Consider the following 23,112-nt stretch of genomic DNA (forward strand, 5'->3'; position numbering starts at 1 on the left):
TCTCTCTCTCTCTCTCACACACTAGCGCCTGCCCCTACCACGACGCTCCGAGTCGTGTCGTTGTTGTTGGAAAATCTCTCGCGATCGGCCTTTATCTTATCTATTTTGAGAGCTAAGCTGTATAGCCGTAGCCAGGCTTTTTCGGTGACACTCTTGCGTTACGAAACACGCTGATGATTTTACACAATATAGAGAGAATACGTCCTTGTGTGTTTTCACAGATTTATTGATCGTTAGCTTTTTTTAAACAGTGAATGTCGACTGTGATCGATCGGTCTTTAGTATATATGTACATCATTTAAAACGTTATAATTTTTGCCTACGCGCTGTTGGAAGACTTTTTTTTGGTCTCGTTGGATTTACTTTTATACCTCTGTACAGAGAAGACTTTGACGGACGATGAGTGTTCCAAGTTTATAAAAAATTATTAAAGGAAATTGCACTACGATTTTCATCGAGTCTTCGATTTGGGATGACATTAAATGCAGCAAACAACTTGTTTAGTTAGTCTCCTCTTATCTGCGTAATTTATTTATTCCTTTACTGAATACTTAATTACCATCAAACGAATCCAGCATTTGATGTTTATAACCACGCCTTTATCGCCTTATTCGAATATTGCAAGCAATGTAACCATTATTTCTAGACAACCAATCGGCTGTATTCCTATGTCTGATAACGATATGATAATCAACTGTTTGAATTGCTAGCATACGCGTCGTATCAATTTAATATATCATAAATATTTGCTCTAAATGCTGATTGTTAGTCTTATTATTCCGTAGATTTGTAAATTGAATACAAATGCTTCTCTGTTATAAATATCTTTGATAAGAGCGTAGTACTTCAGTGAGGCGTTTTCTTTAAATTTCTTACAATAATAAATCTCGACTTTACCGTTCGGCAGGCATTAGACGAAAACCAATTCACGCAAATAATCACGTAATATACACTTATTGTCTCCGTCCTCTTATTTCTATAATTCATTTATATATAGTATATTGATCCATACTATTGCAATATTTTTAAAAATCTTTGGCCAGCAATTTTTTTGAAGGATTTTCGATAAGCTTTTTACTTTGAACCAATCGGAGTTCAATTTTCCTTGCCCTCTGTAAATTCTCATCCTCCAGTCCTGTAACAACAATTCACATGAGTTCGTTGTAAAAAACTGCAAGATTAAATTATAGGTCTGCAATTTGTTATCGTACCCAAAGAATGCTCGTAAGTCTTGAGAAGAACGTCGTGCAATGAGTTTATCGTATTTTCAAAAGCTGTTTTCACGTTATCTTCCAAGTAAGAGTGAGCCAGGAATAGTGCCGCAAATAAGTCGCCTGAACCTGTGTAAACAGCTGGGATGACTGGCACATCGATTTTTATCACCTTGTTATCTACGAAAATCAAATTATTATTAATTACTATTCTATGATTACGCGTGTACTCAAGAGATACTGTATGTTGAGTATTTTTTTGCCAAGCTTGAATTACCCTTCGCCGTGCTCACGATCGACGTTAATTTTTCATCGATATCCGTAGATGATATGGCTACAGTTTTTGGTCCCATTTTATGAAGTTCTTGAATTCCATCTTTTAGTTCAGACATTGTCTTAATTTTCTTACCCAGCAAGAGTCTAGAACGACACAAGTTTATTATGTTATGTAGAAATGTGTGGATTTAAAAAAATGTCTTCAAAACCCTTGACAGCACTTACTCTAGTTCAAAATGATTTGGTGTTAAAATGTCTGCAAGAGGAACAATTTCAGTTTTGTAAATGTCCTTCAGTTCAGCAGGAACATACATTTTTCCATTGTCTCCCATGACTGGATCACAAGCTATTGAATAAGATTTATCAATCATTATCCTATTTAAAAGGCAATATTTCGACAAAAAAACTTTTGAAATGAGATTTAATAATCAAGTTTTTACATACCGTAAACGAGTTTTGGATTTTTCTGCTTCAGATTTTTAACAACTTGAGCTATCCTCCTCAAAAATGATGCAGAACCCACATATCCGGTCAACAAGTGGGTATAGTTGTCCAGGTTATTTTCAGCCAATCCATCTATCAGTTGACCTATAAAAAATAAAATAAATATTGAGTTGATTTGCAATGGAAAATGAATTTTCATAAGGTAGCAAACCTCAAATAACAATCACAAACAATAAAGGAAAACAGCAACTCACATAAAGCATCGCTATTCCTACACTTACTTAGGTCTTCATCGTTTAAGACTTGTCCCTTAAAAACCTTGTACCCAGTATGATTAGACAACTGGACTGAGTTAATCACATCGACCTCGAATCCCAGAAGCTGAAAAACAAGAAAATTAATCAATCAAAACAGCTAAGATTTAAAATTACTCCAAACATCTAAAATATATTGGCTCTCATACATCAGCACAGAGTTGTTCGCTAGGCTACTTCATTAATGAAAGCCCTTGATACTACACTCAACTATACTCAGAGCAAGATAAATTGTTTAAAGCAATATGCAAATAAATAAGCGAACCTGCAGCGGAAAAGTAGCACTTTTGTTCCCGACGTATCCCGAGACGACATGGCTCTGGATGGAGAGAACCCGAGGCGTGTTTACGCCGTTCATTTTTGATCACGCAGCAGAAGAAAAACCTCGACAGCAACAAATGGCAGACGACACAGCCTCTCACGTAATAACCCAAAAAAGTAGTCGCGGGTGTATTGAACGCAGTAGCCCTTCCGATGATGCTGGATGGTTGAAAAAGTCGGGCGACGCTACGACGGCGCACGAGAATCCACACTGACTGCACTGTTGATTTGCTGCGTGACGCATGGATCCTCCCTTCCACTCCGTGATCGACGATGAAAATTCCATTTCTGCGCGAACAGAGAGAGGCTACGCCTGAAAATCCCTCCTTTTCCACGAGGAAGTCTCGAGAGTGTCGACGTGTGGACAGAACGAAGTAGATAACGAAGTTGCTATGTGCTTTTTATTTCAAGGTTATGTCTATCATCTGCGCGCGTTATATATATGCGAGTTTTTGTGTACATATATATATAAAACGTGCGCCCGGATGACGTAATATGCGAGAGTGCAGTACCATCTGATTGATCTTCGCGCCGTTATTTGAAAGCACTGAGAATATAGATGACAGTACATAGTGTATATTATCTGATGCAAATTAATTATTTGTAAGAAGCTAACTTTAATTATGAATCTCCTTGCTTAAATTATCTAGAATTCTAAGTTGATACATTTCCTCTTATATTATTACGTTAAAACTTTTGATTTTTGTAAACTTTTAATGGATTGTAAATGAATAAATGCTGATGAACTTGATTTTTCCAAACTATTTAATTCAAAGTATCAATAATTATTTGATGAATCATTTGTTTTCAATAAGTATGTACATGTGTACAAAATTACCAAATGAGTCGTTTAATTTATATTTTACATTGATAATTGATAAACAATTTCAGTATTTATTTATAATTTCAAACTTTCAACTCCACTGTTTATATTGGCCTTTTGTAAATTTCTAATTGACTTATTTAGCATTTTTATAAAATTCTTTACAGGGATGTCAATTTTAAAATCAACCAGTTCTATGAACGATCTTACATCTTTCTTTAATTCACTATGCAGTATGTTGTAATATTTTGTGCCTTGCCCTTTAGAAACAAAGCAATTAGCCTTCCCACCATAAGCTTCATCTGTATAGCCCGAAGATATGTGTTTTGGATCAAATTCTAGTTCAACCAGAAAATCATTTACTGACTGTATATTTACATCATCTATTAAACCATTTGTACAATTTTTGTATTCCTTAATAAAGTAGTATACATCTCTTAGATAATAAGAACCTTCCTTAAGAGTCTTCCAAGGTGAAGGATTCATTTCTGAGTCATATGGTTTAGACAAGCCCTGTAACATAGGGAAGGAAACCTTATAAGATTTGATACAACCTTCTGCAGCACTTTTAAGATTTTTAAGTCTTTTCAACTCATTTTCTGGGCTAATCTGCAATAGAACTTCATCTGGCTTTTTTAGTATTTGTAAAAAACTTTTCACAGGAACATCAATTTTAGGTTCAACCATTTCTATGAATAATCTAACATCTTTCTTTAACTCACTGTGCAATAAGTTGTAATATTTTGTGCCTTGCCCTTTGGAAACAAAGCATTCAACCTTCCCACCATAAGCTTCATCTGTATACCCTGAAGATATGTGTTTCGGATCAAATTCTAGTTCAACGAGCATATCATTGATTGACTTTATATTTGTATTAGCTATCAAACTAGATACATAACTTTTGTACACCTCAACCAAGTGGTACGCGTTCTGTAGGTAATAAGAACCTTCCTTGAGGGTTTTCCAAGGTAATGGATTCTTTTCCGAGCCATATGGTTCTGATATACTCCGCAACATGCAGATGTAAGTTTCAGAACAACTAAGATGTATCTCTGAAGCACTCTTAAGCTTTTCAAGTGGATCCAACTCAAATTCAGGGGAACACTGTGAATCAACTCGATCCTGCTTTTTCAGCTTTTCTAAAAAGCTTTTTACAGGAACCTCAATAATAAGCTCAACCATTTCTATGAACGATCTAACATCTTGCTTTAACTCACTGTGCAATAAGTTGTAATATTTTGTGCCTTGCCCTTTGGAAACAAAGCATTCAACCTTCCCACCGTAAGCTTCATCTGTATACCCTGATGCTATGTGTTTAGAATCAAATTCTAGCGCTACTAGTATATTATTTACTGACTGTATACTTTTATTAGTTATCGTACCAGATACACAGTCTTTGTACACCTGGACTAAGTGATACGCACTCTGTAGATAATAAGAACCTTCCTCAAGAGTTTTCCAAGGAAAAGGATTCTTTTCTGAGCCATACGGTTCAGACAAGCTTCTCAACATAAGTAGATAAGTCTCAGAACAATCGATGTGTATCTCTGCAGCACTTTTAAGCTTTTCAAGTTGATCCAACTGAAATTTAGGGCTAGTCTGCCGGTAAACTTGATCTTGCTTCTTTGACATTTTTAATAACTTAACTATTGCAATATTCTTATACTTATAAGCTATAGTAAATTAAAACAATGTAGGTAAGTATCACTCATCACTTTATCAGTTTGATTGTTTCAATCAAGATTTCAATACTTAATTAGTTGTTTAGCGCCGTCCGTGGGAGACATCGGAAGCGCACACGCCGACGCGCATTGGCCATTGCTAAGCCTATCTATCTTCCGCCATGCTCCGTGTCGAACAATCTGGCCGGCACAACATTGCGCTGCAGGGATGCCGTAGTCGCGCATCAGGCGGGCGGCCGATCGTAGTGTGTGTATATATGATCAGCGGTGGTCGCGCGCTTGAGGTGGAAAAATGGCGGACGAAAACGAGGATCAATGGTTGTACGGCGATTCTGCGGACGCTAAAGACGGATTCCCGGAGAATTCGGATAGTCAACCGCCGGAGAACGATGCCCCTTACGACAACCAGGAAGAATCCTATCAGCAGAACGAAAACAGCCAGGAGGAGACGGAAAACGAGCCGCCCGGAACCCAAGAGGTAACCTAACCTATCCAACTCTGTTTATACTGCTCCGTTATCGAGTTTTGGCGGAGAATTCGTTTCGTGCGCGTCTATCTCGAGCCAGGGAATTTTTCATCGATATTTCATTGTTGCAGCAAACGAAGGACCCTGTACCTGCAGAGAGTTTTGATGGAGATAACGAGCAAACACAGCCGAATAATCAGGACGACGAGGAGGATTCCATGACGAATCAAACGAAGGAGAACGGCACGAACGATGATCAGAATCAGGATGACGGAGACGCTGCCTCGGACTCGGAATCCGACGACGATGTGCACGTCGTTATCGGGGACATCAAATCGACGCCAGCGCAGTACAGTAATCTCAACATCAAGCGCACCGGCTTGCTTACTGCTGCCAGTGGTGCACAGGAAAAGCTGAAACCGCAGACGGGAAAGTTCAGCATAGATGAGTTCGAAACCATCGGAGTGATCAATGGCATTCCAGCACACGAGTATAATCTCGACCAGCTGGAAGACAAGCCGTGGAGGCAGCCTGGAGCGGATATCACAGACTACTTTAACTATGGTTTTAACGAAGAAACTTGGAGGGCTTACTGCGAGAGGCAGAAGCGCATGAGAAGTGAATCCGGAGTGGGACTTATATTGAATGCTGGTGGACCGAGCGGTCCTGGAAATGTGGCCAATCCAGGTTCTAGAGTGCCACAGGTCACGATCACTAACTACAATAGCAAGTATTCTGGCATCGTTGGACCAAAAAGAGCAGGACCCCCGCCAGGTCGTAAAATGGCAGGAACCATAGATGTTATTGGCAGCACAGGACTGGGATCCAGGAGAAACCTGGAAAAATCGCCACCCAAAGAAAATGTGATCCAAGTGATGACCGCGGATAGGCGAGAATATTCACGCAAGCCGCCTGGACCTGCATTTCCTGATATGTCAGTGCCGCCTCCAGGACCAGTGGTACCACCAACCTTTGACATGCCACCTCCTGGTTATCAGGAACCACCAGCGCCATACTTCATGCCAGAGCCCGATCCTTATTATCACAGCTACGAACCAACGCAGGACAGGCAATGGGGTGGTGATCCTGTAAGGAAATTTCCAATCTACTTATTTCGTTGAGGTGTTACCTCTTCAAATGAATAGGTTTTAAATTTAACCTTATTTTGCAGACATGGCAGCCTACGAACGTCAACATATCCTTGACAGGTGACGATGTCAAAGACGGGCCCAAGTCCATTCCGGCGATGGTACCTCCGTCTATGCCACAAATGATGCGAGATAACAGGGATAGGGACAGGGACAGAGACAGGGACAGAGAGCGAGGTCGGGATCGCGATCGCGAAAAGGAGTCCCGAAGGGAAGATCCGGAGTTCTCGGTAAGAGAGGAAGATCGAGATCGAGAGAGGTCGCGATCACAATATAAGCACAAGGAGAGGTAAGACTTACTTTTTCTTGATCATAGTTTAATTCTAATTTTGTAATGTAAGATTAATACTTTTTTATTTTTATTTTCCAGTCGGCACCGTCATCGATCCAGATCGCGATCGCGACGACACAAATCGCGGTCGAGGAGTCCCTCTCGACGCAAAAAGAAATCTCGAAGATCTGAACGAGAAAGATCGAAAGAAGAAAGTGAATGATTAAATGATTAATGATAAATGTTAGTAAAGTAATTTACATCGGTAATTTTGTAAACATACCCCCGAAGTTTCGTATATATTTTCATTAATTTTCGTATATAAACATTTACAACATTTTTAATAAATTAAATAATAAACTTTTGGCTTGCTATACGCGGATTACCACATCCTGTAAATACACAGAAATTTTAAAAGCAACAATCTTAATTCTGGTCCAATAAAGCCATTTGGACACAAAAAGTATATGTTTCGTACGTTATTTCTCCTTCTCGATTGAGTGAAGATATGTATTACCTTGGAAATCAAGACAATGTGTAGGAGAGGAAAATCACGAGGTAAAGAACAATACCAGTTTGATTGCCATTCAATGTATGGTTTTATATCATGTTATTACAGAAATGGTATTTTATAATAATGAAAAGTAAGAGTAGTTTGGTAAATCACTCTTGGGTGATACAATCAATCGATGATGCATTTTACTAGTGCACAGACTCGTATCAAGGCCTCATCGATAATCGCGCACGTGAACTTTTTATTTCATTTTAGTTCTATTATTATACCTTCATGTTTTTTGCATCCCAAATTCGTCCCTATGTTTTTTTTTTCATCTTTTTTTTTTCATAATTGTCTTCATCCATACATAATGGAAAAAAATGTTACATTTGTACAACCATCATATACATGTTACATTTAGATTATCATTAATTCATTACCAATTGTTTAGAAGTGTCGTGTATCTGTGTGATGTGAATAGGTATGCGTGTACGTGTAGATGTGTAATAGAATGTCTGTTTTGAGTACGTCTATATCTGAATGAAAAATGCCGTTTGAACTGAGTAAGAAAAAACTATGTACTAGCTCGGCTATCTGCGTGAAATCTTCATTTCCCAAGGCGTTTCTCTTCGATAGACATTGTTTGTCAATTTGACCGTTTCGGTGAAATAAAAATCCTTTACGAGAGCGGTTCATCGAAAAATTGAAAATTGATTCGTCACTTCGAATTCGCCTGGAGATACATTCGACGTAGATCGCCCCGTTGAAAGCGCGACATGAACAATAAATAAAGGATACATGAACGCGTATTGCGGTTGAGATTAAACTCAGTGAAGAGGAAACAACGGTATACGAAAGCTAAATCAAGACAAGCTATACAGAGAAGCGAATTATACATATAGGTGTATACATGTAATTAATTATTATTGTAAAAGATTAATTTTGGATAAAACTTGATCTACACCGTTAGACGATAACAATGCCGCTCGTCTCTCGGGCGACACGAACAAATCTTACTTTTTTTATTATATAATAATAACTATACTGAAATATTTATAACTCGATAAATTGATTATTCATAACGATCATTTAGTTAATTAGTCGAGTGACGGCTTTTCAGACGGCTACTCAGCCTCTTCTAGTACTCGTAAGAACGACGACCCTATACTGCTCGTATTTTTCTAGCCTGTCAATGGCAATAATTGCTGCTTTTGCTTATAATTGTTTTTCTCTCGACGAGGCACGCCCGTAATACGTCTAAAAGCCTGGCTATAAGTTTTTTTTTTCCTACACGAAGTATATCGACGAATCGGAACGAAAATAAAAAATGCAAGTGACATCAAACCGAGAGTACTTATTATTTTCTCATAATTGTGTCGATTCGAATTGATAAAAACCTACTCTGGCCGTAATAATGTCCGTTTGAATGGCAGACGCGATAGAATTGATTAAAAAATGCGCAATAATGAGTTTCTTAAAGATCTATCAATAGGAATCTGAATATAGAAAGATTGAGTGAAAAGTTTGAATGGATCACGGGTACTTTGTTATCTCTTAAAAATGTCCTTCTTTCCGTAACAAGCCACTCGAAGCTCATAACAGACGATATAGCAATGTGAAAAAATGAAATTATTACAATAAAAAACTTTACAAGAATATACAAATTTTTTCGGCATCAGAACGAAAGCTACAGTCAGAAGCGTCGATCGTATAAGCTACTTAATTATAGCTGTTTGTTATTTTCATCTCGTTATTATTGAAGTGACTTAATTTGTTAAATTTATCGTACAGAGAAAATCAGTCGATCGTTAAGCTAAAGGATGAATAAATGTCGTGTCTCTGAGCTCAAATAAAGTGTGTTTTGTTCACTATACAGTGATTTTTTTCATCATCCTGTGTGGGAAAACTTATCTCGGAAATATACGCTTCTCGCAGAATTTGTTTATTTTCCCCTCAGATCGTATTCTTTTGGTATATAGTCAATTTGTTTTTATCTTTTGTATCAGTGTTACACTCATGGCGTCACGTTGACATTATGCTAATGGCTCAGTACTGCCTGTTGTAAAAAACATTGTCGAAAATGATCCTTTTTTTGTGACTATTTCATCGTTTCTACATTCTATACACTAATATACAAATTACGTAATTTATATTTTCATCGCTCGTCCATCCCACTTATCTATAATGATTTACCTGCTTATAGTATGGAGTACAATTGTAATTTTTTTTAAATCTTTGCATCTGTCTTTTCAAGCCACTCCACTCGTTTCCGCGCCGGCTCGCACGACGCTGCTATTACTATATATTTATAAGACAATAATACACAAACTTTTGCTCCGTCTCGCATAATCTTTCGAATTGAAGCAATAAAGTGAACCAATCAGTGTTATTTTTAATGAAAAGCTATTTATTTAAATATATATATATATAAGTATGTACTTTCAAGCTAAGAATATTTCTGCCACAAAATTACAATACACAATTATATGGAATCCAAGAGTTTGCTTCATATAACATAGCATATGCGTTCGAGACAAGGATGTAATATGTAGACAATCGAATCAAGATTTGGGGGGTATGTCGTAATATGTAAAACTGCACGGTATCGATATATTTTTTGTAGCTTTATTATTTTTCTCGGAAATTTTTTTCGTGAAATGACATACAGTGAAAAAAACGCAACTCACGCTCGCGCTACGTGGCGGAGTCTTTTCTATAGTTTTATGCATATATACACACGTTTATTAAGAACGATCTTACGAGCGAAGGTATTTTCATATACGGAAAAAAGAAAAACTTGAAACCTCTTTCTCACAATCAATTTTCGGTCTGACAATTTTTCTGCTTGTTCATTTTAGCGCTTGACACGTTGCCCATATGTGTTCGATGGCGCACAGCAAAATGCGAGCCGGCGTTTACATACAAAAAGTTCACCATTTACATGATCACAACGCGTGTAAGCGATTCTTTAACATTGTGATCACGCTTTACATTTTTTGTTTTTGCCAATCGCACTAGTAGCATACGTTTCGACGAAATCGCCCGATTTTGCACTGCTTCTCTCGAGCGTACAATATAACTCTTATATGAATTGAAATTTTTTTCGAACGCTGATCAGTGAAAAATTTGAAAATCCTCGTAACAAGTACAAATCGGGATTTCGTCGAGTTCTAGATCTTATCTTTGCGTATAGCGATGCACATGCATTCGCGCTTACGATCAGCCCGTTAAATCGGTATCAAGATAAAAAGAGTTTCAATGTTGTGTGTGTTATGAACGTGTAGGTGTAGTTTTATATTTGCATGTGTATTTGTGTGTGTGTGTGGGTGTGCGAGTGTACAAGTGTTGCCTTTACGCCTGCATAGGTCAATGCGTGTGTGTGTGCTCGGGGAAGATGAGACTTAAAAGGGGAGAATAGCGCGCTACTGTACATCAGTCTTTAATATCAGGGCGCACCATTCCCGAATGGATGTTAGTCGATTTATTTCTGATTTACAATATGCTCGGTTCGATTACACAAAGTTCCACTTCGCTTTTCTTCCATTTGTTTACCCTCTTTCCTGCCCATACATTAGAACGATTGACAAACCGCTCATTGTTTCATATTTTTATTCTTTTATTTGTTTTCTTACTTTAATGTATATAATTTTTTTTCCATTTTGTTTGCACCAGTGCCATGGCAGTTGAAATCCGGTGGGTCTACGTGTATGCCGTGTCTATTGCATTTCGCATGTGCACATGAAAATCAGTGTTGATGTTGTTCGTGTATTTGTGTAAGTGTGTTCATGAGCTTGTGTTAACCGTGTATTTTCGTTAATTACTTAGTAAGTTCTACAAGTGGGAGGTCGCAGATCTTTCAAATATATAATACAATCAGCGTGTAGTAATAAAATCATATACAATTGTTACAATATTTAAATATTACTTATTACATACATATCGTCATACCGATTAGGTGTAAGATTTAGGTATACATATACAGGTATATATATATATTTATATATATTTATATATATATATATAATCAATATTTATAGGGTTACTTATTCATTTTTCTTTCATTATGTTGTAAGAGCCTTTTCTCACCTTAACCTCCTTAAGACTCGCAAGATCCATGCGCCTAATGCAGATTTAGAGAGATTAAAAACGCTATCGCTACTCTTTCGGTATGAAAACGGAATTTCGGGATAGTGCATCGAATTCACCTTTATCATATCAACAACGATCGGCGAAATTCGTAATATACTGATCGTACTGCAAACTTACGGTAGTAGAAAAACAAAGGATTTTTTAAACTTCAACGACGTTATGAATTTCGTACCGTTTATTATAATCAAAGGAGCAGCGTCCCAAAGAGGTTTATCATTTAAACGCCATAACGATATCTATACAAATCAACATTGCTGTATCAAAGGCGTTAAATAATTAACCATTCCTTCGCATCGTCACAGCGTACTTTTATCCTCGACATTTTTTATTTCAAAATTAAAATAAAAAAAAAACAATATCAGAGTAAAATTATTAATCAACTGCATGTTCTATTTTTTAGTAAAATGTCGAACGAAACTGTTAAGGAACACAAACGACAATTAGAAGAAAACATAGTCTGAAGTATGAACAAGAGTAAAAAAGTACGAGGTAACGAGACAAACTGTCTAGATGAAAAAATTTCGCGGCACATTCAAACTCGCAGCTTTTCGACTCATCGAAATTCCCCAACGCGCAACCAGGCCAGTAAAGTATAAATGGAATAGAAAATAAAAACGATTTTCGCTCGGAATCATAGAAAGACAATGGATGTGAAAATGTTATTCAAACTTCTTTTTTCTTTGTTTTTTTTTTTTACATACACAGCTACGTGCTACGTCTTTCGCACAGCATTGACGCGCTGTTAATTTAATCTCACGTGCTATATAAAAAATGTACACTATGTATAATTAAAAATGGACAAGAATTTCATCGTGAATTTTTTTTCTTTAAATATTTGACGTAGACATAGCATAATTGTACTAAAGCTTGAATATTTAGATTTAAAAGAGAGAAAAGAAGTTGATTGTTATATTTGCGCTCCTGTCAAAGAGTTCCTCTATACCATATTTATAAAGTTTTTTCCTTTTATATACTGGCTTGCTTACGTGTATATATATTTTGTTTATATATGTGTGTATGTATAATATAGTATGCTTAGCGATTAGTATTAGCGATAATCAATAATAAAGAGGGAGGCATTAATCAAACAATATGTATAAGTAATTGTAGTATATAGCGATAATAATAAAAATAATATTAATAATAATAGTAATATAATGCAATAATAATAATAATGATAATGATAGTAATAAATTTATAAATTCTAGTAGTTAAGACATGAGAGAGATTTTGCATTCGATTAATCTTCGTACAGTTTTTCTTCTCTGATTTAATTAACGCTCCTTTCGCTTTGCTTGTTTAAACTCGCTTAGTTTCGCTTAGTCGCAAATCCGTCGACGAGTATGAGATGATTTCTATTACAAATGATGCGTGGTTACTCTGCTCTTTAATTTACAAATGACGCGCGATTTACACAGATGAAGGAACTATTATCGTCATTCCTTAAACATTATTCGTAATATGTTCACAAAGCCGTTATTTATAGAAATAAATTGCCTTCCTCTATTAAATATCCTGACAACTGAAAATGATTCTTTAATTCATTTTTACTTTTTTATTTTATGTATTCTCTTCAGAGTTGGAATGTCTGTCTGTTCGGCAGTCGGTGCAATGTTAATTAGGTTTTCTTTCACCTTTCCCCTTTTGAGCGCCCAGGCGCTTTTTTGCATATAAGTTCGAAAAGTGCAGTCTCCATTGAAATTTTCCCGAAAAACTTAGATACAAGTCTTGTCTTACAAAGAACTTAGTCTAAAAGAAACCATAAATTGCCGTCGGAAGATTATACGCGTAAGTACGTACTTGTCGTATAACTTACTGCTTTTCGCGTCCGTTCTTTTTTACCGCGCTATTTATTTATCGCCTTACAAATAAGTAATTCTCGTGCGAAGAAAGAGTAAGAGAGAGAAAAGGTACCTAGGAATTTGTCAATTTGTTTAATAAATCGTTATTTACAATATCTTACAAAGAAAGCTGCTACATTCCTCTTCTTCATTCTTTCCTTTCCTCTTTTTCATCTCGTTTATTTTGTACAGAATCACAACGGACATTTTTTTGTTTACTCGAGTTGCTTGACACCGTATTAACTTTTGTTTATATAACACCTACATTAACAAAATATTATACATTGTACAGGGGGGGGGGGTGCAACTCGATATTACTCTCAGCCTCTTCCGGAGGGCTTTTACTTGTTTTTTCTCTTAAAAATTGCACAGAAATTGATTAATCACATCTTATGATTTAAGAGAACGAAACAACTCAGTAAACCGAAAGTGATTAAAGCAAGTATGAACAAAGTGAGCAAATCGTAAAACGGCGGAAAAATTTCATGGAGAGTGCTTCTTTTCTATAGATCTGTCGGTAGTCGTCGATTATAATACAACGAAAACGGCCTTGCAATTTGCGAGTGAATATGGTGGGACGAGAGGGGCGTTTTATGCACGGAGGGGCTAATTTACACGCGCATTGTGCGGGCTTGATTTGCTGATTTAAAAAAAAAACTTTTTACCATTTGTACAATATACAATTGAGTTCAAACACGTTCGAACGTGCCACGAACGGTGGCCGTGTGATTATTCGAGAAGTTTGTAAAAATTGGTTACCGGTCACTATTATTTTCATTTTCCGAAAGTTCATATTTTACAATTCTCAAGTGAGATGAGTACCGAATGGACAAATCATACGGGTACGTTTAATAATTAGGTTCGGGCAGCTGTATCGAAACGTAACTCATATTTTATAAATTTAAGTAATTAGTAATTATTATAATACACAATATTCACAGAGTCCGTTAAAAAAGAAGGTAGGGGATTTTATTATAATTTTTTTCGTGGAAAATAAAATAACCGTTGAATTTGCGGTTCCTCGCGATTGGTGTGAGGGGGTCACGTCGTTTCTATACACATTTTATTATTTATATCACAATTTACAAAATTCGAGGGCTTCTTTTTAATAGGATAAAATTAACTGAAAAAACGGCAGGGACGTTGCTCATGTAAAAAAATGCTTTCTTGCGGTTCTCACTCGAGCGCGTATAAAATCAAGGAGAACTTTTACTGAATCTTGTTGTCCCGCCTACTTGTTGGCTTTTCTCATCATTTTCACCGAGGATTTCCCGTTTATTATTTTCAGGTCGACCTGTCTGGTAAGCACAGTCAAAGCGTACCACGTCTATACAGTACCTCAACTTGCATTTTATGCAGATATTGGGAGGTACATACAAGTCTTGTCAACGAAAAAAATGCCTTCACTTCCAGATTTGTGTACACCACTTACGTAGCATTTCCTTGCTTGAAAATGAATGAAAATCGATTGGTACAAACTGTTTCAACGCAATATGCCTTAGGGTAAATTTGCAGTCGGATTGGGACTGTTCTCGACTTTGCTCCCATGTCAAACACTATACTCGAATTTTCAAGCTACCAAATACCATTAACTTATCATGAACAATGAAAACCAGATATTACATTCCGATCTTTAAAAAACTGGTCAACTGAAGAAGATCTAAAAAAAAAAAAAAAGAAAAAGCAACCCTGCTAGCTGCGTTCTCAAAGGTTCGAGTAAATGATAATCACGAAATTAAGAAACGAATGCACAATGACTGGTTAATAGTATTCGGCACTTTCAATCTGTACCAAATTTGCTCTATTTGCGGAAACTGTACGTAAAAATTCTGCTACTGAAGCAGGACATTTCACATACGGAACGTACATCATATGTCGATCATCATACAACGATAAATGCATGCAGCACTATGATCTATTCTAGCTGTTAGATATCATTTAATTGAGGCAACGATTTTCAGTGTTTGCCATCGTTATTTCCCATCGATCCTATTACTCTAACCTCGTGGTCTAATCTTCGAGGAAACTCGTGAATTCATCTCATCGGTTTGTCCGAGATGTTAAACCTGCATATCTTTTTTATTTCTTTTGAAATGCCGACATCGTATTGATAAGTCGTTGTTATCTGCATAACTTAAAGTTAAAATCTTCCAAGGATACAAGTGTATCGTGAATTTTAACGTTTTTATAAGATAAACAACGAACAATTTTTATCGCGTACGTATCGCCTGATTCAAAATCCTACATATATGAAAACATCACAAACTAAGTTTCAATAATATATCAAGGTTCCCATGCACGTTAAGCAGTGCCTACGTCCACCTTGAACCACAATTCTATATAAACTGATTACTAAAGCCTCAAAACTTGTGCTGACGCTCCTGACACGTATAATCTGAGAAAATGCATCTTCCTCCCTTTACCTCTCTTTCTCTTGTTCCTAGTAAAAATTCAATGAAAAAGCTTTGTCAAGCATCGCTTCGGATCCCTAATAAAAACCTCCGTACAATCTATTCGCAGTTTAAATTTTCGCCCATAAAAACTCCTGAATGGAAGCGTCAGCATCAAGTTAACTGTTTTGGATAGTCATTTTAATCATAGATCTTGGCTCGCGGTTGGAGCGATCGACCCTGTGGTCGTTTGTAGCCTTTCTTTTATAAAACCTGTGTTGATTGTTGAGACGAAGTTGTGACGGATCCAGCAGTAGATGCAGGCGGTCCGATGGGACCGAGATCGCTCGCGCCGGTTGTGCCACTGGCAGGTGCTGCCCCCACCATTGCGTTGGCGGTCTTCATGAAGAACTTCTCGAGCTTCACGATGATGTGCTTGCCGTAAGTGTATTTGCGAAGGCCAGCCAAGTGTGGTCGAATCTTGTGCATCAGTATTTTGCGCTGCGCTGGCTCTGCCACGTCGATCATCTTCTGCACGACGTAATTGGCGTATTGGTCCTTCATCATGACGTTCAATGCACTAGAATGAGCGAAGAAAGTTAGAATCTTTGGTCATGGACGAAGAAAGAAAACCAGAGCGAAATGAATTTCGTAGTGAAAGTGCAATTAAGTATGCCCCTCATTCAAAAAGCAGCAGCAGCGTATCATTTACCTGTCGTTAAAGCCGCAAACCTCCTCAATGAGTACAGCTCGTTCTTGTCTGGTCGCGTGGGTCACACACTTCTCAACGACGTTACTGGCAAATTTATGCTGGGAGAGAGCTAACACCTTTCCTCGAACGCTGTTGATTAGCTGAGCCTTGTCCTCTGGCTTGCCGTGTTCTACAAAGGCAAAAGAGAGCACAAATAATAACGCAAAATCAATAAAACGCGCCGGCGTTCTATTTTTTATAATTAGAACGCGCCGATGGGGGGTCGGCAGGCATAAGAGAAGCGCGAGGCTTGTGATGCAGTGCGGAATACAAACCGAGAACGTGTTGAATAACGTAGTTGCCGTATTGATCCTGTATTAGCTGATCGGTGGCAGCGTGCAACTCTTGCAGGATTCCCTGCGTCTGCTCGGGCGTGCAGTGCTCCAAAATGCGCTGAATTACCCTGCAGCCGTATGGATGGGTGCTCAGAGAATGAACCTGGCCGGCAAAGGCGCCGATGACAAATTGCAAAGCCCGCGGTTCCACGCATTCGATGCATTTCTGCACGACGTGATTTCCATTCTGATCCTTCACGCACTTTAGTACGTGACCATCCAGCTCGCGTACGATTTCCTGCTGCTGTTCCGGTCCGATTGACTCCAAAGCTTTCTGAATCACTCGGCAGCCGTACATTTGGAGGGCCAGCGGTAAAACGTGTCCACGTACCTAAATCGACCAGTGATTTCGTTACAGTCGGGAAAATTTTGCCAACGCGATTGCCGTTGATGCGGCCTTTTCATTCAGAAAAACCAAGCTTATCTTTAATCACCGTGTGTATTCATTTGACACGCAGTATTTCATCATTAAAAAAAAAAAAAAAAAAAAAAAAATCGCCACGCACATATCGGGACACAAGCAAACAGTTATCGCTACGAACGAACCTTCTGGGCAAGAGTCGACTTCTGTTCAGGTGTACCGAACTCGAAGAACTTCTGTATTACGTAATTGCCAAAGACGTCGGTCATGAGAGAGTAAGCCGAGGCAAGGATCTCCTGGAACACGAGCTGTTTCTCGTTGGGCGAGGCGCGCTCCAGTTTTTGCTGAATGAAACGAGATCCATGTTGATCCTGACTGAACTCGACTATGTGGTTGGCCAAGTCGCGTAGCTGTAGACTCGGGAATCTGTGGGTGTAAAAAAAGTCCCCATCGTTAGTCACACACGCATTCGCCTTCAATTCACACACTTGTTTATCCAACGAAATCGTCACCTGTTGTTTCTGAAATCCTCGAGGAGTCGAGATCTACCGCCGGTGGTCTTGTCACCGCCGACTCCAGCAGCACCGCCTCGTCCTGGCTTGCCGACGAGATTCGGGAACAGCGAGCTGCTCGATCCAAATACGCCGTTGGTCGTGAGAGCGGTGGGTACGGCGTTGGTGCGGAATTTGGCTTCGGCTCCTGGAGCAGCTGACACGCGATTCGCGCCACCGACGAGTCCGCCGAGCGAACCACCGATGGATGGCGGCGGCGTCAGAGACAGGCCCAAAGGACTCGGCGACGCGGTCACGGTGCCTGCGTTCATTGGAAATTCTACTTCATTATTTTCGGCTACTGTTCGTGGACCGACGGCTTTGATATGTATTTATTTATTCGTTTGACTTTTACATGCACCTACAGAACGGACGCGTAACGAGCAAATCAGATTGTTCCGATTCGCGAGTAATGATAAGGCGTACACGCGACTGATAGGATCTACGCGCGACACAACTGGAGTGAGACTGTTGCGCCCTTATTAGAAAAAATAATGATCGAGAGCGAACAGGATGCTCTTTCGAGTAACTGACTTTATTGTGCTCTCGGTATCACTCAATCGTATGTACGTGCATACCGTTACGCTTTCGTTCTAACGATGCATGTGTGGTTCGCATTTCAAATGCCAAAGAAATGGATTTGCGAAGTAACGTTTTATATTTTCGCCAGCTATGACGCACTGAAGACATTTCTCTGTGTCGATATTTCTCGAAAGTGAAATAAAACATTTCGAGAGAGGTATAACATAACGTACGAAGTTATAAAAGCTTTTTCGTTCAGTGTGCCATGCGTATGCGGGAATTAATCAAACTTCTTGTACAGAGTCTAGAATAAAAATGTTCACGACTAAAATAACTTTGCTAATATAGTAGAGCAGCCAGACATTAGTATTCGTAAGAAGTTATTGCGATTTCACGTGTGTCATGTGAATACCGAATTCTCAGATCTCATCGTCGAAATAGCGGTTCTTCGTCATTGCTACACGGCGAAAAAGTTGAGAATTTTTTTTTTTTGCACTATATCTGACTGCTGAATTAAATCGAAGCTACGTTGCGTATTTTATACAAATTCGAATATGTGATATGATGTGACAATTATTTATAGGGAAAATACATGATAAAATTAGTGATTTTTGTATATATACAAGAGTGAAGCATGAATACTTTGAGATATATAAAGAAGAAAAACTTCATTTTAGTATTGGTTATATTATTGTGTGAGACATGATTTATTCTAGTATTATGTCACTTTGATTATTGCTTTGCATCTGTAGCGATATTATTGTTTTTATCTTACACGCAGTATACAATGTATACATAGAAAAAATAAATCAATGCACTGAAATAGCATGTACAGAAAAAAAAAAAATTAGAAAATGTAGAGCACACGTTTGTTATCGATATTTTACAGTAATATGCTACAGAATTTCCTAGAAAATCCATTTGTTTAACATCGCCGAAATGTCAATCGTGTCTGTTTAGAATAAAAGAAAAAATAGTAGGATCGTGCCCTCACCAAGAGCGCCGTAACTCTGCGGCCATTTTCCTCTGTTGTATTCTAAGCTGGGACTAAATGCAGAAGTGTTTCTATCGAAGGAATCCCTCCTACCAGTGGACGATGCTCCAAGACCCAAACCTATTGCACGATGTTACAATAATTTTTGGGTTATAGCCACACGAAGGTTTTTTTCTTAATGCGGATGTGTAACAATGATAAAAATGAAAAAGAGAGGGGAGAGATAGAGAGAAATCAGGAGTCTTAACATTATACACACACACATATAGAAGAGATCCTCTGCTTCGTATTATTTTTAGTATACAGTATACACACATTCAACAAGTACGTATAACTAAGTATGGCAATGAAAACAAAGGTATACGACACAAAACGAATGAACAAAGATTACAGTATGTACACGTATAGGTGAAAAAGCCCAGAACGGTGTTTTCATTCGATCGTTGCAGCGTTAGGAAATCGGCGTTAAGAGACAAAAGAAGAAGAAAAAGAATAAATAATACTCTCTTCGCTCTTTGTTTTTCGACTTGGCGACTTTATATTTCCGAACGGTATAATCTCGAGCACGCGTTGCTTATCGTTTCTGCACAACAAAGACGCCCACTCACGCATTCTAATTAACATATCTCCGAGGCGAGGCGCGTGTAGTGAAAAAAAAAGATATCGAGCGAGAAGATTGAAAATATCCTTTTAATCTCCGGAATCCTCCAAAGCTTTGATCGCGTGGATTGACAGCGCGCGAAGGCGAAAAATAAAGAGATGAAGAGAGTACTTTTCAGAAGAGGCAGTATAAAAGATAGAGATAGAGAGAGAGAGAGAGAGAGAGAGAAAAAGAGTCTTCTGTGTAGAGGAGCGAGGGAGGGTATATCTCTCGGATGTATACCTGTGCTCTGTAGTTGGGCTGGCGAGCCAAGAGCTCCGAGCGGAGAGCCGCCATAGCCCAGGGCCGCTAAGCCGGCGGCCAATCCTGAGCCCTGCTGCTGGGCCTGCTGTACGGCGACCGCCTGAGCTTGAGCAACCACGGCAGCTGCACTGCACGCCGCCAGACCTGCACCACAAAAGCCCGCAACCACCACGCAACGCGCACATCTTAGTTTTGTCAATCAAGTATATCACAGCCATTAGCGAGGTATTCTATAGCCAGCATTATCATCATCATCCTTCCTCGTAACCGCGTGATTCTCTTTCTTTTCTCTTTTCGTTTAGTTTTTTAGTCGTTAATTCACAACAGACACACGCACACACAGAGAAAAAGTATAACAGAAATGCTCGACATTTACACGCGCGCCTTCTTATTCTCTCTACGCTTTTAATATGTATACAAGGATATTTATATATTTATATGTGTGTACTCGTGCGATCAACTACTTTACAGACACATACGCGGATGCTAGGCAGCGTCGTCGCCGTCGTCGTTATCTATGTATATATACTGCTTTAGTTTTAGTCGACAAACGGGAGACTGCACACTCACGCTAAAGAGAGCGGGGTAGAGAAAGAGATAGAGAGAGAGAGAGAGAGAGAGAGACAGCAGAGAGAGCGAAAGAGCAGAGAAACAGAGTATGTACAGAATTTACAGAACGTAATGAAGGACGAGGTGGAAGGAGAGTCTGCGTGTATAGGTGTTCATGTGAGAAGCGGGTTGTTAAATGTGAATAATGAACGACGGCTGCCTCGAGCCGCCCCCACCGGTACGTATGTATATGTGTGATTAATAAACGTGTCGCTGAGAAGTACAACCGCTCTCTAATTATTGGCCACATGTGCCGGCGCATCGATCGCGTCTCGTTTGCAGCTCTGCTCCTGTTCTCGCATAATGCGATTCTCTGGGGGGAAAAACGAACGACGCAGCGCAGCGTGGCCAAAAATTCAGAGAGCTCGGATCGACTAAGAGCAGCTAGAGGTGTATGTGTGGTATAAGGAGGTCCACGGTATGGAGAGCGAAGAGCAATGCCAGACGACGAGTCCGTACGTACCCAAGCACTCGCCGGGAGTAGCGTTGCTGTGCGACGTCGGGGTAGCCTGGCTGTAGAGACTCGGTGGCGGTGGAGCCTGTGGTCCCGGTGGTGGCTGGGATGGTGCCCTGTTGACGAGGACCTGGGCCGGGCTGACGAGGCGCATCGGCGTCGCCGCGGAGCCCAAGCCCCGCACGCCGCCCATCACGATCGAGCCGTTCTGGTCGTAGTACGCCGGGATCACCTGGTACTGGCCTTGAACCTGCGAGAAAAAAACAGAGGAGAAATGTTAAAAAAAAAACGCGCGTCTAGCTTCGATTCTTCTTCCCTTTTCTCTTTCCTTCTTCTAATTTAATAAGGCCACGGCGAAGGCGGGATTAATTTATCTCTGTAATTGCATCGAGCGCAGCGCTGGAAACGCGTATAACGATCTCCGGCCGGTATATAATAACACACTTACTAGAGCATAGAGTGAGCGCGCTCTCGCGTCTAATTAACATTAGCGGATACAACTAACGAACGCGCGTACGAGGAATTACACGGAGACTCTTTTTTTCTGTGATCATGAAAATGCAGCGCATCGCAGAGTATACAGCGTGAAATATGCTAATGCCAGCGAGATACCGATCTCCGGGGTAGGCTACAATTAGACGTAATTTCAACTCCACGCCGGCAGACAAACTCAATCTAAGGTAGAAAAAAAAAACACACACACACACACAACAACGACTCGCTTGAGCATTCATTTCCGCGTACGCGCGTCCAAGGTCATTAACACCGCTCTATCCCTCACCGTTTGCGCGAGATTGTTGGCGGTGTCCTGAGCAACGGCAGCCGCGGCAGCGGACGACGGCGTGAGAGGTCGTCTCGGCGGTGGTGGAGCTGCAGCTTGTGGCGGTGCCTGTGGCAAAAGTCCAGCTGGGTAGACCCATGGCCCGTAGTACTGGGGTACCACAGGTGGGGCACCGGTGATGAGACCGACGTAAGGCTCCTGGCCTCCGATTACGGTGTACGGCGTCGCCGGGAAGTTCTGCTGCTGTTGAGCCGCCGCTTGCTGCTGCTGCTGCTGAGCCTGCGAGGCTGCCAGGTACTGCTGCTGTTGCTGTTGCTGCTGTTGTTGCTGCTGGAGAAGCTGGAGCTGCTGGGGAGTCGCGCCCTGCGCTTGGCTCCGGAACAGTTGCTGCAATTTAAAAAGAGAGAAACGAGAGGTTAGACGTTTGTACGGGATTTAATCGAGGGGGGGGGGGGAATGACGAAGCCTTACGCCGTCGGGGAATCACGCGAAATGCGCTGCTTTCTCGCATATTTTATACATTCGAATTTCGCGCCTTCCCGCTCATAGATAACCCCCTGGGGCGTTATTACGCAAACACTTCGGCGAGACAACGGAGACGTTAGCCGAAGGCCGGCGAGCAACGGCCGAGAACGCGCGAGCGAGCTGCAGAGAGTTAAAGTCGAGGTTAAACGCGGCCGAGGCTCTCTCGGGTTCAACGAACCTCTGCTCGCGGACGTTCACCGGGCTGAGCTTGCTCGCCCAGGAGGAACGCGCTCGCTGCTCGCTTGCGCTTATACACACGAGAGAGAGAGAGAGAGAGAGAGAGCGTTGATTCTTCGCTCGTTCGTTACCCCCGTCGTCCAGTTCCTCTTTGGAGGACCGAGCGACGGTGTTTTTTTTCGGATTATTACGCAAGAGGAGCTGCAGCCAGGTGTAATTGAATTAGGCGATATTCGAACGTTAGAGAGATGGAGATTCGGATTTCCTCGATTATACAAGAGAGAAAGAGAGCGCTGACCTTGAATCCGTCATTGTG

The 23,112-nt window shown here is 40.0% G+C and overlaps 3 protein-coding genes across 12 annotated transcripts in view; 1 reads left to right on the top strand and 2 right to left on the bottom strand.

Moving 5' to 3' along the window:
- Positions 1-205: 205 nt before the first annotated feature.
- Positions 206-2,982, bottom strand: LOC100123465 (pyridoxal kinase). 2 transcript variants are annotated; one of them, XM_001607057.6, is made up of 7 exons: positions 2,511-2,982; positions 2,213-2,312; positions 1,932-2,075; positions 1,713-1,833; positions 1,489-1,631; positions 1,212-1,391; positions 206-1,135 (listed from the first exon to the last, which is right to left on the bottom strand). In XM_001607057.6, the coding sequence occupies exons 1-7, from the start codon at positions 2,601-2,603 to the stop codon at positions 1,026-1,028; spliced, it is 891 nt and encodes a 296-aa protein (XP_001607107.1). In that variant the 5' UTR covers positions 2,604-2,982; the 3' UTR covers positions 206-1,025. The 2 variants fall into 2 exon arrangements, with proteins under 2 accessions (XP_001607107.1, XP_008214875.1); XM_008216653.4 differs by having other exon boundaries at positions 2,186-2,312; positions 2,511-2,783.
- Positions 2,983-5,260: 2,278 nt separating this feature from the next.
- Positions 5,261-7,422, top strand: LOC100123452 (pre-mRNA 3'-end-processing factor FIP1). The gene is made up of 4 exons (XM_001607046.6): positions 5,261-5,549; positions 5,669-6,625; positions 6,709-6,974; positions 7,056-7,422. Exons 1-4 carry the CDS (start codon positions 5,364-5,366, stop codon positions 7,177-7,179), a joined length of 1,533 nt encoding a protein of 510 aa, XP_001607096.1. The 5' UTR covers positions 5,261-5,363; the 3' UTR covers positions 7,180-7,422.
- Positions 7,423-10,055: 2,633 nt separating this feature from the next.
- LOC100123444 (maternal protein pumilio) overlaps positions 10,056-23,112 on the bottom strand; it is a 60,384-nt gene continuing 47,327 nt past the window's right edge. For 3 of the 9 annotated variants that reach the window (XM_032599262.1, XM_031930664.1, XM_031930667.2), the window contains 9 exons: positions 22,095-22,481; positions 21,323-21,563; positions 20,230-20,394; positions 19,347-19,466; positions 17,792-18,110; positions 17,465-17,705; positions 16,859-17,249; positions 16,545-16,713; positions 10,056-16,412 (listed from right to left, as the gene is read on the bottom strand). In XM_032599262.1, coding sequence (XP_032455153.1) covers positions 16,097-16,412; positions 16,545-16,713; positions 16,859-17,249; positions 17,465-17,705; positions 17,792-18,110; positions 19,347-19,466; positions 20,230-20,394; positions 21,323-21,563; positions 22,095-22,481 — 2,349 coding nt within the window. In that variant the 3' untranslated portion in view covers positions 10,056-16,096. The remainder of the gene's footprint in view (positions 16,413-16,544; positions 16,714-16,858; positions 17,250-17,464; positions 17,706-17,791; positions 18,111-19,346; positions 19,467-20,229; positions 20,395-21,322; positions 21,564-22,094; positions 22,482-23,112) is intronic. The other 6 variants (XM_031930665.1, XM_032599264.1, XM_032599263.1 and 3 more) reach the window with 3 other exon arrangements.

Source organism: Nasonia vitripennis, chromosome 4, assembly GCF_009193385.2.
Source record: "Nasonia vitripennis strain AsymCx chromosome 4, Nvit_psr_1.1, whole genome shotgun sequence".
In the NCBI taxonomy this organism is placed as follows: domain Eukaryota; kingdom Metazoa; phylum Arthropoda; class Insecta; order Hymenoptera; family Pteromalidae; genus Nasonia; species Nasonia vitripennis.

What these genes read in the sequence shown, in the direction of transcription:
- LOC100123452 (XM_001607046.6), top strand. Translation starts at nt 5,364, where the DNA reads ATGGCGGACGAAAACGAGGATCAATGGTTGTACGGCGATTCTGCGGAC. An exon ending in GGCAATGGGGTGGTGATCCT is followed by an intron (nt 6,626 to 6,708) that starts GTAAGGAAATTT and finishes CTTATTTTGCAG; the next exon opens with ACATGGCAGCCTACGAACGT. An exon ending in CAATATAAGCACAAGGAGAG is followed by an intron (nt 6,975 to 7,055) that starts GTAAGACTTACT and finishes TTTATTTTCCAG; the next exon opens with TCGGCACCGTCATCGATCCA.
- LOC100123465 (XM_008216653.4), bottom strand. Translation starts at nt 2,603, where the DNA reads ATGAACGGCGTAAACACGCCTCGGGTTCTCTCCATCCAGAGCCATGTC. An exon ending in GTGCTACTTTTCCGCTGCAG is followed by an intron (nt 2,313 to 2,510) that starts GTTCGCTTATTT and finishes CTTGTTTTTCAG; the next exon opens with CTTCTGGGATTCGAGGTCGA. An exon ending in AAATCCAAAACTCGTTTACG is followed by an intron (nt 1,834 to 1,931) that starts GTATGTAAAAAC and finishes CTTATTCAATAG; the next exon opens with CTTGTGATCCAGTCATGGGA.